Source organism: Anser anser, assembly GCF_964211835.1.
Source record: "Anser anser genome assembly, chromosome: 1".
Lineage (NCBI taxonomy): Eukaryota > Metazoa > Chordata > Aves > Anseriformes > Anatidae > Anser > Anser anser.
Genome location: NC_139720.1, coordinates 70,775,667 through 70,789,341, shown reverse-complemented (window position 1 = coordinate 70,789,341; position 13,675 = coordinate 70,775,667). Strand labels below are relative to the sequence as shown.

General features: G+C 34.0%; 1 protein-coding gene across 20 annotated transcripts in view; it reads left to right on the top strand.

Moving 5' to 3' along the window:
• CCDC91 (coiled-coil domain containing 91) overlaps positions 1 to 13,675 on the top strand; it is a 336,822-nt gene that overhangs the window by 193,897 nt on the left and 129,250 nt on the right. For all 20 annotated transcript variants that reach the window (XM_083819591.1, XM_083819592.1, XM_083819588.1 and 17 more), the window contains one exon: positions 8,447 to 8,554. In XM_083819591.1, coding sequence (XP_083675717.1) covers positions 8,447 to 8,554 — 108 coding nt within the window. The remainder of the gene's footprint in view (positions 1 to 8,446; positions 8,555 to 13,675) is intronic.

The window sequence follows — 13,675 nt, the reverse complement described above, 5'->3', positions numbered from 1 at the left end:
GGTATTTGATATACTGGCTTATACTTAGTTACTGAAGCAAATGAATGATGTTTGAGCAGGAGAAAGAAATTGGAGAGAATATTTATTTGGATTCGCTAAGGATTTTCATGATTACTTTTAACTAACTCATAGAACATAATGCAGCAGCCTGTACATCATGATGAGCACTTCATCCTGATGTTTCATTTGAATTAGTTTAATGTTTTCAAATAATGCTATACCTGAGAAGTCTATTTTTTCTGCAGGTATTATAAAGACTTTTATACTGTTTTTCAAAAGGAATGAAAGAGGACAATAAACTCTATTCTGTTCTCCCGCTTGCTTTTTTTTTTTCTCCTGACAAATTTTTACTCCTATAAAAAAGAAGAGATTGTGAGAGAGAGATTTGCCAATTTGTTACTGTTTGGAATTTATTTGGGGGCAGTAGTTATATTTTGGCTATATGTTTCAAAAAGGTTTCTCCTAAACTCTAGCTTTTGGCCTACAACAAATCCTGGTCTAGGCAAGCAGCTGTGGTTTCTACTGTCAGTAGAATTAAAACAGAATGGACTGGTGTTGGGTAAATGTATATATATTAAAAATTGTATATATTTAAAAAAAAATGGGTATTTATACTAAAAATAGGCCCAAGTGTATGTGCTTTGGTTTTTGGTAAAATTCTAATTATCGCACTTTTGCCTCGATTTGAGGATGAATTTGTGGATAAATTTTAGAATACTGTCTACCTAAAACAACTTGCAGAAGCGCAGGATAAATTTTTTGAACATCTGTATCTTTAGTCCAATTGCAATTATATTTTCTGATATTTAAACTTTTCAGGTTGAACAGTACAGTTTTTCAGTCTCTAGTCTGTATTCAGTGATGCTGTTCTCTAGAGTTCCCACAGTGCATGTAGAATGTTATTAATTATGTTCCAGGACTACCTAATTATACAAAGGAACAAGACTTTTAGCATTGTGGGAATTTTTCTGAACTTGTTATACAAACCAAATCTGACCACTGTTAAAGCATATAGTAGAGTAAATAAGATGTGTATTCCCCTGAGGATACTCAAGAAGTTCTTATTATGATGTTTGAATGTAGTTTCAGTTTAGTGTCTTCCAAAATTATTCTAATGTAGGAAACTGAAAATTCAAGTGTTCTCTTCATCCAAGCTCAAACAAGGGTTTGGACTAATTCACTTAGGTTTATTTTGTTTTGATGAAATTCCAGTTTATAAAATGAAGATGGACTAACTTTTAATCTTTCTGGCAGACCAATTTAAAAATATTTTGTACTGTCATTTAAATGTGTGAGGGTTTTGATGATATTTTGGAGAAAGAATGGTTTGTGTGATGTTTATAACCAGTCATACATAAAGCTAAAACGGATATGAAGACACTTTGGAGAACATGTTCTTAAGGGGTTTCATTCTTTTTATGTCAGAAGTCACCAGACATTTTTGGTTAGTGAAGAAAAAGCAGGATCAATTATCTGGTAGCTTTTTTGGGGGTTAGGAAAGTGATAAGAAAGAAGGGAAGACACAAGATTGTTAGAATGGTTTAGAAAGTTTCTGATAGCTTAAGCTTCAGAAGAATACTTGCTTTGCTGTCATTGTCATCATACAAATCTTGTAATTTGTAATATTCATATGTTGCTTACACAGCCATACTGTGCCTAGTTAGTTATATGCGGGAATTGTCCATTAACAATGTGATTATTTTTTTTGTTTAAAAACACACTTAAAGTTGTTCATGTACTTATGGCCAGAGCAAATGAATGGGAAATATAAAACATTTTGGTGATGGAATATGATCTGCATCAGTCATGTGATTTATTTATGTGTCAAAGTAACAAGTAGAAGATATCAATTGTCTGAAATGAATAATGAATGCTAACATTTAAACTATCTTATCATACACTTAAACCATATAGTTTACAGACACCAGAACCTCTCCTCCACTCTGCAAATAAGAATCCCCAATGTTCTAGCACATTCTACTATGACTTTTTTTTATCCCTCATACATACTTTACTGCCAAGAATTCAGAAATATGGGTGTTAGAATAAGAACTACCATCATTAACAAGTTCTTGAAATTTTAGAACTTAAAAAAAAAGACTTAATCTGTAGTGGTTCAAGAGCAGCTACCCTATTCTTCAGGAAAGGAAAATCAGGACTGTGGCACAATACAGACTCCTAATTTTCCTTTTTGGTTGAAATTCACTGTTTACTCCTGATGATATGAAAGAGCATGTAATGATTTCTTTCATTTGTTTCTGGAAGGATGAATATAAAACATCAGACTATAATCCACCTGATACCCAATAGATTTTGGAAAAAGACCTAAAGGTTTGCTATTTCAAAGGTTTGCTACTTTCCACTCCAGGGTTTGGTTTGCTTTTAGAACCTTTGTGGATGGAATATACGCTGGGGGATAGAATAAGCAATGCTGTAACAGCTGTGCTGTCAGCTTATTATATATATTTTTCATCCATGTAACTTTAATTCATAGGACTTGTATACTCTAAATCCAGAGGAATGTATGCATCAACAGTCAGTTTTCATAATCATGCATCTAACGATGAACTGAAGCATATATTAAAAATATAATCTGGTTCTTCTAATGAAGTACTGTAGAGAGCTTGAAAGGATGACATTTGCAGTCATGGGAAGTGTTTAAAATATTAACATGTTGCTCACCTTTTGGTGACTTTCTCATGGAAAACATCTGGTTGATTTTCTGAAAAAGAATGTGTTAGTGTTTTTTGTTTGTTTTTGCCTTTATCGGTCAATGAGGTGATCTCTTTTCATCTGTCATGAAACAACATAATTTGTAAAGATACTAGAATTCTCAGCTCACTCAATGTCGTTCTATTCTTAAAAGGGACTTTTACATGTGACATTTTGATTTGGCTTATTCAAAGGCCTTGTTATGTCTAACTTGACGTATTTATGAGGATGGATGTGATGGTACTCATAAGAGCCAAGTTCACAGGCAGTCAGAGTAAAAAAATAAACCTCTGTAACTGAAGGAGACAAATGGCTAAGTCTCATTCTCCAGTGGACTCCATGTTGTCAGTAATTAACTTTTTCAGTCCAGAGGGATTCAGATATCCAGTAGCTGAAAACTCTGGAACAGTCGTGACTTATTTGGCAGCAGCCATCTTGGCAAAGTACCAACCTTTCTATTGCCTTCCAGAGTGTCACTGTAGATCATGCATACTCAAAGTTGTATGTTGTATTGGTTACAGACTACTCTTCCTGTTGGACCTTTTGACATGTTTGGGTTTGGGTGATCATTTTGGTTTGGTTTTGTTTGTTTTGTTTTGGTGTGGTTTGTTTCTTTGTTGTTTTGGCATGGTGGTCTTCATCCTGATTGTGTTGTTTAATTGCTATGCTAATACTTATCACAGGAGTTTCAAACCCTTTTCATCACCTGTAATACTGAAGAACCTTGAGAATTTTTCTCCCTTCCCAGACTATCATCTTATTATCATCAGATGAGACCCTGCATCAACTACAGCAAATGTGAATTTGAAAAGTATGGAAAATAATGTATTAAAATCTAGAAAAATTGCAGTTTAACAAAGATAATCACCATCATATATTGTAATAATTCTCCATGCATAAATATTCCTTGGACTGAGGTCTACTGCTCAAATTTCTCTCCAGGTGCAGTATTGGTATATAAATAGTTCAGAATACCCAAATTCACATATTTGAAACAGCTTATGTCATCTGTACTGGCCAAAAACCTTAAAATGCTTGGGTAACAGGCAGAGGGAGGGAGAAGAAGGCAAAACTCTTTAGAAGCAGCACCTGTGGAGGACATTGCCTGTTGAGAAAAAAATTTCCTGTAGTATTTGGAAGCCAAGGCAGTAAGATTAATATAGAAGTAGTCATTTATAATGTTAAAACTTCACTAGGAAGATCACAAAAAAATCACAAAATATTCTTGTTTTTTTTTATGTGAGTTCTTTCTGTCTCTTTCCATTTTTCTTACATTAAAAAAAAAAATAGTAAAATTTAGAGGCTAAAAACTGAGGAGAAGCAAAACAAATGTCACATTTTTTTTTCTAAATTTAGCAAATTCTATTTTGACAGTAATTTTTCCATCAAAATTACAAGAATTTACAACAAAATTTGCATATATAATACCCTGGGTTTGGTATTCAACATGTACCCTTTTGTATTGTGTATTCCTGGTGTACTTTCTATTGATTTTAAAATTATAACTTTGTGTTGTTTTTCAAGCTGTAGATAAAAATCTCTCTTTTTTTTCTTACCCCCCAAGTTAGTTCAAGGAAAGATAGTGGATACAAGTACCCACTTAAATACATTTTATATTTCATTGAATAAACTGGAATGTTAATCAGAGTTCTCTTTAAGGAGAAAAACAAACAAACAAACAAACAAACAAACAAACAAACAAAAACCCTTACCACAAATCAAACCATTGTTTGCTTTTTCAGATCTACAAGCCTAAGCGGCTATAGACTGAAGTCTGAGACTGAAAACTTGATTCAATTGCAGCTTTGACTAGGTTAGAAGTTCATGCCAAATTGCAAATGAATTATAGCTGAACCAAAACTATTAAAACAATATCAGTGTAGACACTAATTCTTGGTTTTCTTGGTTAATGTTTTTTGCCCAGTTTAGTCATGGTAAAAAATGTAATATGATACTGGGAAGAAGAAAATATTAAAAAGCCAAGAGTATGTTTGCCTGATTACTTGGTGCTGTGGTGTTGTTGTTGTTGTTTTTTTTTTTTTTTTCTTTCCAGAAGTCTGAGGAAAGATGCTACTTTTTACATTTTAAGACAGCTACATATAAGTTGATTATTTGTTATATAAGACTTGTAAATTCTGCCTTTGATTACTGGAAAGGCATCAGTTTAAATGATGATGATGTACTTATGGTCACAACTATTTCTGTTGTGGATGTAGTTCATTCTTAAGTTAATGCATGACTTTCTGTTTGAATTTTAAGCAAACTGCTGTAAGTAGTTGTTTATCTAAGGTAAGACAATCCTTGATAATCCTTTTATCCCTGATAAAATATCTTATGTGGTGGGAGGTGGAAGATTTTTGAAAGCCAAGGAAATTCCAAGTAGGAAAAGACGATCCATTTAACTCCTCCAAAAAGATGACTGTTTATACTAAAGACCTAAAGGACAACCTCAATTTTGGCTAAAGGTAGATGTATTTAGGGCTTCTGAATTGTTTTGTATTGAGGAAGGAGGAAAAAAAAAAAAAAAAGGAAGCAACTAGTTAGAGACTAGTTGATAGATGCAAAGAGATTCTGAAAATCTCAAGTGACCACTTTCTCTAGAACTGTACAAAGTGTAGACTGAGGTAACAAATGTGGTAAGAATGTAGAAATAGATCCACATCAAGTCTGATGCCATCTGCAGTTACAGTTCTGAAACTGGCTGTTGGAACAGAATGACCCTTTCCACCGTGTGTCAAGTTCATTGCACAATATATAGGAGGAGAAATGAGTTACCAAGACCATCCATGTTGAAATCCTACCCTTTACCTTATGCTACAGATACCCTAGGCTAGTTTCTGCTGTAATCTTATTTGAACTGATTCATTGAGCTATTGAAAGAAGGAATATTGCTTCAAGAATTGCTTGATACTAAGTCACTGGCCACAGCTCTATGGAGCATCAACAGCTCTATGGAGCAGAATAACAGTGTAATCAATTAAGAATGAAAATGGCGTTTCAGCAGTGGTAAATAGTTGCCCAGAGTAGCAATTTGTCAAACTTTTAGTGTTGTTCTGAAGGAAGGAAGGAACTATAAGAATTAGACACTTATCAACAAACAGCCAAATGTATGTGCTAATTTAGTATATTAGTTATTTAGTAAAATAGTATTTTTAATTAGTGATTTAAGTAGTTGATTATCTATAAATTTGCATAAGCTTTGCATGGATATCATTCATCTCTGCTTTATTTACCAATCAAGACATCCTAAATGGTTGTTGTGAGCAAACAGTTTTTTAACTGCAGATTTATTTTCGTCTTTTTTTTTTTTTTTTTACAATCATGTGCGGAGACATTGTTTTTTGACATCTTTATGCTCACCTCTATGTTTATGGTCATCTGCAGCCAGGCAAACGTAGCATATCAGCAAAGAACATAATACTGTCATGGGCAACAGGTACATGTTAAATGAGAATTAAAGAAAATTATCTCAAGTTCATCTTTTAATTTATTTTGAAAATTGTCTTCTCTCTGGTAATTTCTTTAATACAGAACATGAATTTTATGTGGCACACCCCATTTTCTTTTAAATGACTTGAAAAATTGGGTTTGAATTAAAATATTTTATTTTGATTTTAAAGGCCTGTTTGGCTGGATCCATCTCTCATAGAAAAAAGATTTTTTGTATGGACAGTTCTTATGACACAATATGGAAGCTGTCTCTGAAGCAGTGTTTCACAGATCTGTGTGTCTCCTAACTTAGCCAACTAGTGGAACAGTCGAATACAGGATCATCTCTGTGGTACTATTTAAAATGTATAAATGTGTTAGAAGTGTAAACAATAGAAGAGGAAGGCTTTAGTTTCTGAATGTGGAATTTTCTGCATTTTATACAGAAAAGAATAATTATAAAATTCAGAAAATCTTAATCTCTTTATTCCATCTAATGGACAATAATTTTTTCCCTCAAAAAAAAAAAATCTCTCTACCATTTAATAGGAATTTAACAGTCACCAGTTAAGTTTGCATAGTAAGGTGTATAAAGTGGCTCAGTCTCTGGCCTAAGAAGAAACTGAGAAATGACATTACATTGTAACGACTATTCTGCTACTGTTTTCCATACAATCAGAATTTTTTTTTTATTTTTTTTTTCTTTTATGCCAGTTATACAAAACAATTCTTGTCACAATGGTTTAGGAGGAAAAAAAAAAAAACAAAAAAGTACAGACTTAATTTTTGCAAGTGATATGTGGCAATTTCAGTTTATACACAGTAGGATTTAGCATATAAAGTTTCATATACAAAAGTTATACTTCTTTGAGAGCTACATTTTTTGTGATTGCCTGAATTTATACCAATACAAGAACTGAATGTAGCTGGAAAGAAATTTGCTTTTATGAAAGTAAACTTATGACTAGCCTGACTAGCTAAATCCCATGCAAATACCAGTAACTGTAGTCTTACACTTTAATCAAAGTATATGTCAAGTGCCATCTACCATTTGTTACCTCTTAAACTTTTCTGAACCTTTGCTAAAGGTACTACTATACTATAGAATTACTGATATCCTGAAGAACAATTTTGGCATAAAGAGGCTAATTAGTGAAAAACATAGTTTAAAAAAATTGCTATGTCTTTATAACATGTTTTTTATTGGTTTGGGTTTTTTTGAAAAGGCTTTCAATACCATATTGAACGTGTGTTTTATGTTCCATAAAGTAAATACATCTCTAAAACAAAAGTCGTTTGAAAGATGGTACTTTTTTTCCTTTGTCTGCATTTGGGCCAAATGTCTGTTTTCTATAGAACTTACATCTGTTTTAACTTACACAGTAATTTCAACTAGTTTACTATATTGATTACTAGTTAAAAATAGTTTCATCTAATGTGCATAAATAGCCCAATGAATATTTGGAAAGTGACATAAATATTTTATAATATTAGGGAAAAAGACTTTCATAGCACACGAATTAAGTAAATCCTGAGTAAAAATACTAGCCTTGTTTAAGGAAGTTTCAGTATAATTCCTTCAAAATTCACTTTTTCATACATCTGTTTTTTTTTTTTCTTTTTCTTTTTCTTTCTGCATTCAGGTGTTGGAAATTCTTCAGAGTTCAGTCAAGTGCATGTGAATACATGTGTGCATGCATGCAGAGTTCCTAATTTTATTATCTTTTTGTTACTGTCTTCGTACTTTGGCTTTCCACACTTTGACTTCCACTGCTTCACATTTGAGTGTGAACTTCCTGGGGGGGCGTTCTTTTATGTTTTAAATTACTCAGAATTTCCATCTGCTTTTACTTGACTTGTGGTTGTGAAGATCATGCTTGGCCCATGGGATCTTACACTGTGCCGAGAGGATGTGGAGTTTTGTCAGCCAGTGAAATATGTCTGGCTTTTTTTCCTTTTTTTTTTTTTTTTTTTTCTTCAGCAGCTTTCATATGCTTCTCTTCATGTGTGGTCCCACTCTACCGGCTGTATTTAACAGAAATACTCTCTCTATATATCTTCTGTGTGCTGCTCTCTTTTAAGCAGCCTGTGTATAAGAAACCTGAGATCCAAAAAATTTTAGTCTTGACTAAAAAGAAGGTAGTGTTACATAAAAGTACTTTAGTAGTTGCACATTCCAAAATTTATAACAGCATTCTGTGTTCTGGTTATGCAAAAGTATTAGTTGATTTGCAGTTACCAATAAACATCCCTGTTATAACTTTGTTGAATATTCTCTGCTTTTTTTTTTTTTTTTTTTTTTCAGGCACTGCTACAATCTACAGTTCAACGGCAAGAAGCAGCTATTGAAAAACAGTACATACTGGCAATTGAAAAACAGTCCCACAAATGTGAAGAACTTCTTAATGCTCAGGTATGGGTGTGGACATACTGAAACCTTCATGATTATCTTTTAGCTTCAGCTCTTCTGTGTTTGAAAAAATATGTTTTTTGGATATCACCAATGAAAATAATCACTCTTTCATTTTGTATCCCCAGCGTAATAGTAAACAGAGTTACTTAAAAATGCAAAGTAAATAATGACTCTCCATCTGTTGGTATCAAAGGTATTTCATGGCATTTAAATCTGCTTAGAACAAATTCAGGAGTATAGCACTGAGAAGTAGTCTCAGTGCAACTTAGTATTTAATCCTTTAAGAACTGTCATTTTCTGTAGTCTTGGAGACAAGCATACAGCTACTTTTAATTTACATAGTTAAATACAGGATTTGATTGCAAGGGATTTGCACAAATTTTTGGTACTTTTTTTTTTTTGGTTTTGCCTAGACAGTAAGCACAAATATCTGTTGTCCAAACCTCTCTTTATTTCATAGAAATCTTATATAAACATTAAAAAGTAAGTATGAGGAGTTACATAAATAATATATAGAGACTTATTTAAATAAATGAATATATATATATATATATAAATTTAACATGACTTGATTAAAGGTACACTGCATAGCAAGTGTGCCTTTAATGTGTAGAATCACGTCAATTACTGATGAGCTTCTGAACATTGTAAACCTGGCTTGTTATTGAAAATGTTATGGTTTGTCCTCTTGAATCAAAACAATAACAAACATTAGTTTATATTAAAAAACAAAAACAAAAAACTGTTTTGCTAATAGCATCCTATAGTTGTTTACATTACAATTAACAGTTAACTTTTTAAGTAGTTAGCAACAATTCTACCAAAAATGCAAAGCATAATGGTTTATTAATATAAACTTCTTGGGGTAAATTAGACCTAAATTCATCAAAAGGCCATTTGAAGTATTCCACCATTTTCAACATTATTTTATGGCAACTTGTATGTTCTGACTTTATCAATTAACGCTTACTGAAAATATATTAAACGTGTAAGCATCTGTATAAACAGGGTAAAGGAAGGAGACATAACAGTGGAGAAATGGATTCCATCTTGACTAAGGTGTATATTGCACAGAACTACAGTTACTTATCATATGCTTACCATATAGCTCTGTATAATAAAAGAAGTAAAAATGAATTCTAATAAAATGCTTTGTCTTTCTGAAATGAAAATATCGTGCATGACAGTATAATTTTCTGAATGTTAAAAAGGAATGTATCTCTTGAAATCTGGAAGAATTATATGAATATTATTGGAGGGTGTACTTACAGATTGAGCAACAGTATTGCTCCCATGATATGTTACATTTGCATCTCAAGCCAAATGGTGGGGACAGAAATTTAAAAATATCTTCAAGAAGTTCAAATTTATCTGGAGATCTATGTAAGAAAGCTTTTTGTTGGTGGTGCTTTTATTTGTTTTCTCAAGTAGAACCTGACAACATAAGGGTCATAGAGTTACATAACACAGTGCCCATTTCAAATTATACCTCCATTTAATGCAACTTAAGACCACTTTTGGATCCCGGAAAAGGTGCCATCTTTAGATATAAGACTGGAATTTTGAAGACTAGTCAAACAGGCAAAAGTTGTGAGTTCTGTGTGGTAGAGCTACCAGGTTTAATAAAATAAAATTTATTCTTGCAAGTTTTGTTCACTCATCAATCTGTTGGAAGATGTCTCAGAAATGTATACCATATTTTTATTTTTTAATATATCTGTTCTTAAATATATGCTTCAGTGTTTGTTTTAGTATTTGTTTTTGTTCAATTCATTTTGTTCTGTGCTAACAACATTGCTGAAATTATAAGTTGATTAAAATGATGTGTTATGGCATTGTGCGTGTATATTCACCTTTACAAGTAGAGTTATGAGTATCTGTTACTTGAAAGAATTATTTATTTTTGTCATGGCAGTAAACATATAGTGCAAGCATGTTCTATACACAAGCATAGCTTCTGTTTCTGTTTTCCTTCTAAAATTCTTGTCTTACAAGTAGTAATTTGTTTTCAAATTTTCACCCCACTTAAAACTTTGTCAACGCACTCAATTTTTGTCCTCATTTCCTCCAAATTTTCTGATCTTTTATTTCCAGTTCCACAAAATCAAGGTAATGTATTGACTCCTTCCTCATACTTTCTCCTAATTGTATTCACCCCCTTAACTCTCCTAGTCTTCCCTCCCAAAAATGTCCCTTTGGGAAGAAGAAAAGGCTGTTTTTCTCTGCTTGGCTTTAACCTGAGATAAGAATTTATTGCAGTTTCAGATTTTGAACCTGTCTATTACCAGGGTGATGTGCCTGTTATGGAGATGCATGTTAAAAATCTGCCTGGAGAGGTACCATACTGCTAATACAGTCCATGTAAAATGCTGTATCTTTAAGGCTAGGGAAGGTGTGAAAGGCCTAGTTCTATCTCAGTTTCCTGCTAGACAAATTTATGTAATTCATCTTTGATTATGACATGCAAGGTTTTGCAGCATACCGGCTACCTATATGTAGCATCATCATCGCCTTCTCTGGAAAAGAACCATCATCCCATCAACACAAATTGTCCTTGATTCTGTTTCTTGTTTCAGGTCTGTCAGACCTTTTCACTGCACTTTTCTCCTAGTTCTGTTTCTAGAGGTCTTCAATTTAAAATTGCAAAAACTTCTTAAAAGTAAAATAGTTAGCCATTTTCTATCGTGGCCCTTCTGATAGATACCTTTCCCACAGAAGCTAAAGTCAGAAAGTTCTGGTCTGTTTTATAGTTTAGTTTTGTTTGCTTGAAGTTTCTGCTTGTGCAGTATATAATACTTTTTCTTCTGTTAAGTGGAAGAAGCCTCAGATTTTCAATTTTAAGGCTTTCAAAACCTGGGATTATTTTGCACTGTTAAAAGATCTGCTTGAGTTGTTTTGATGAATGTACTCTGAATACTGAACTGCCTCTCAGTGAAGCATTCCTCTGTATTGATTGTTATGACTATATATTGCCTTTGAGACAACTACTTGAGTTATGAACTGGTGACATCAGTTACTATCCAGTTATGGTCCACAGATGCTGGGTAATTCTACATCTACCCTTTTCTTAGAATATTCAGGACAAGTGACTGATATTAATGGACAATCTCACATATTCCCTAGGTATGGAGGTCCCCTTTTTGGGTCCCCTTATGGGTCCCCTTTTAAGTCCTATTCTGGAATGTGTTCAAAGAAGTAGCTCCCTCAAACTCATTGATGACCACTGTAATGGAAGCTTCCTGGGGAAAAGTCTAGTGTTGCTGGTGATTTTTTGTTTGTTTGTTTGTTTTTCCAAGGCAATATTCTCTCAGATCTACATTTCAAAAAGCAAACCAGGCATTTTTTGTGGCATATTCAGGGGCACCAGGTTTGTGATGTCCTTTGTCAGTGAACAGGAAAATAGGAACTTCTTTACTACTGTATTCCAAGATGCAGTTGGGTTAGATAGATAGTATTTAGGGAAGCAATGCGTGTCAGTTGTACATGTCTACCATTTGAGGATAACAGAGGAAATGATACCGGCAAACAAGTCCGTTTTTTATAAGTGGGGGAGATTATAAATTTTATCTTTACCTTTTTCTGATGCACACATTTGATGTTGCATCCTGAAAATGAACACCAACTTTGATCTTGTGTTTGAAGTCATGTGTTATATGAAGATATGTACTGAAAAACTTTATAAACAAAATAGGCTGCTTTTGGACAAACAGCAGAAGTCACTGACAACAGAACCATCTGTGGTGGTTTTACTGGGGTGGGCAGCTGAGCTCCACCACAACCGCTCTCTCACTCCCCCCTCTCCTCAAAGGGGAAAGGGGAGAAAATACAACACAAAGAGTTTGAGGTTTGAGATGAGAATGATTTAATTAAAGGGAAAGGGAATGGGGAGAAAAAGAAACAAACAATAAGGCCGCGTGGAAGCACAGAGAGAAAGAAAAAAAAAATTATTCTCTACTTCCCATCAACGAGCGATGTTCAGCCATGTCCTGGGAAGCAGGGCCTCAAAACGCGTAGCGGTTGTTCAGGAGGACAGCCCCCTCCCCCACGAGAGCCCCCCTTTTTATTGCTGAGTGTGACATCAGGTGTTATGGAATATCCCTTTGGTTGGTTTAGGTCAGCTGCCCTGGCGATGTCCCATCCCCATTACTTGCCCACCCCCAGCCTGCTGGCTCTTGGGGGCTTGAAGGGAGTCCTGATGCTGTGCCAGCACTATGCAGCAATAGACACAACACTGGAGTGGTACCAGTGCTGTTCCAGCTACGAGTGCAGAGCACAGCACTGTGTGCGCTGCTGCAGGGAAAGGTGACTCCATCCTAGACAGACCCAACACACACCATGCAAAAAGTTCTGTGTGGGGAATGGAGAGTTTCATCAGTTCTGATTTCACTGGATTCTGAGTTCACTGTTGATATCTCTGAAAAATAACTGATTAAGATAATTATTTTGATCCCACTTTGAAAAAAATGAAATAAAAGCAAACCAAAACAACAACAAAACGTTTCAAATAGAATTTTCAGTACTCAGAAAAAATTAAGATGTATATAAAAGTAAGTTGATAGAAGTGCTTCAGTATAGGTCAGCACTAGAATAGAGATGCCACATAGGGTAGAACAATAGTATGATCTCATAAAGAGTGTGTGTGTATATAAATAAATTAGACATAGTAAGTTTATCTCTCTTACTGACAAATTTGAATTATAGTACTACCTTTTTTAGTAAGTGCTAGCAATCTTTTATGGAAAAATAAGTCATGGAAAAGATCTACACTATGGGCTATGAACACTTTGGTTTTTAGTCAGTGGGGGGAAATGACATTTTTTATATATATAATTTAAACTAAATATATCTAATACAACGAAATGTGGTCTCATCACTGAGACTTTATAGCTTGGCAATTGTTTGGGCTGGATGCTGGAACTGCAGTTCACAGAGCCAGGTATCACTGGCAATACTCTGCCAGGTAAAATTATCTGTTAAATACCTGTAACAAATCACTTGTCATGTGTGAGAGTCATTTTCTCTCTATTTATCTTGCACTTTTCTTTCCTTACCTTGATGGTCTCCTTCCTTACCGTCTTCTAAACAGTGTGAAGTGAAGCAGGCTTTCATGGAGGAAGAGGG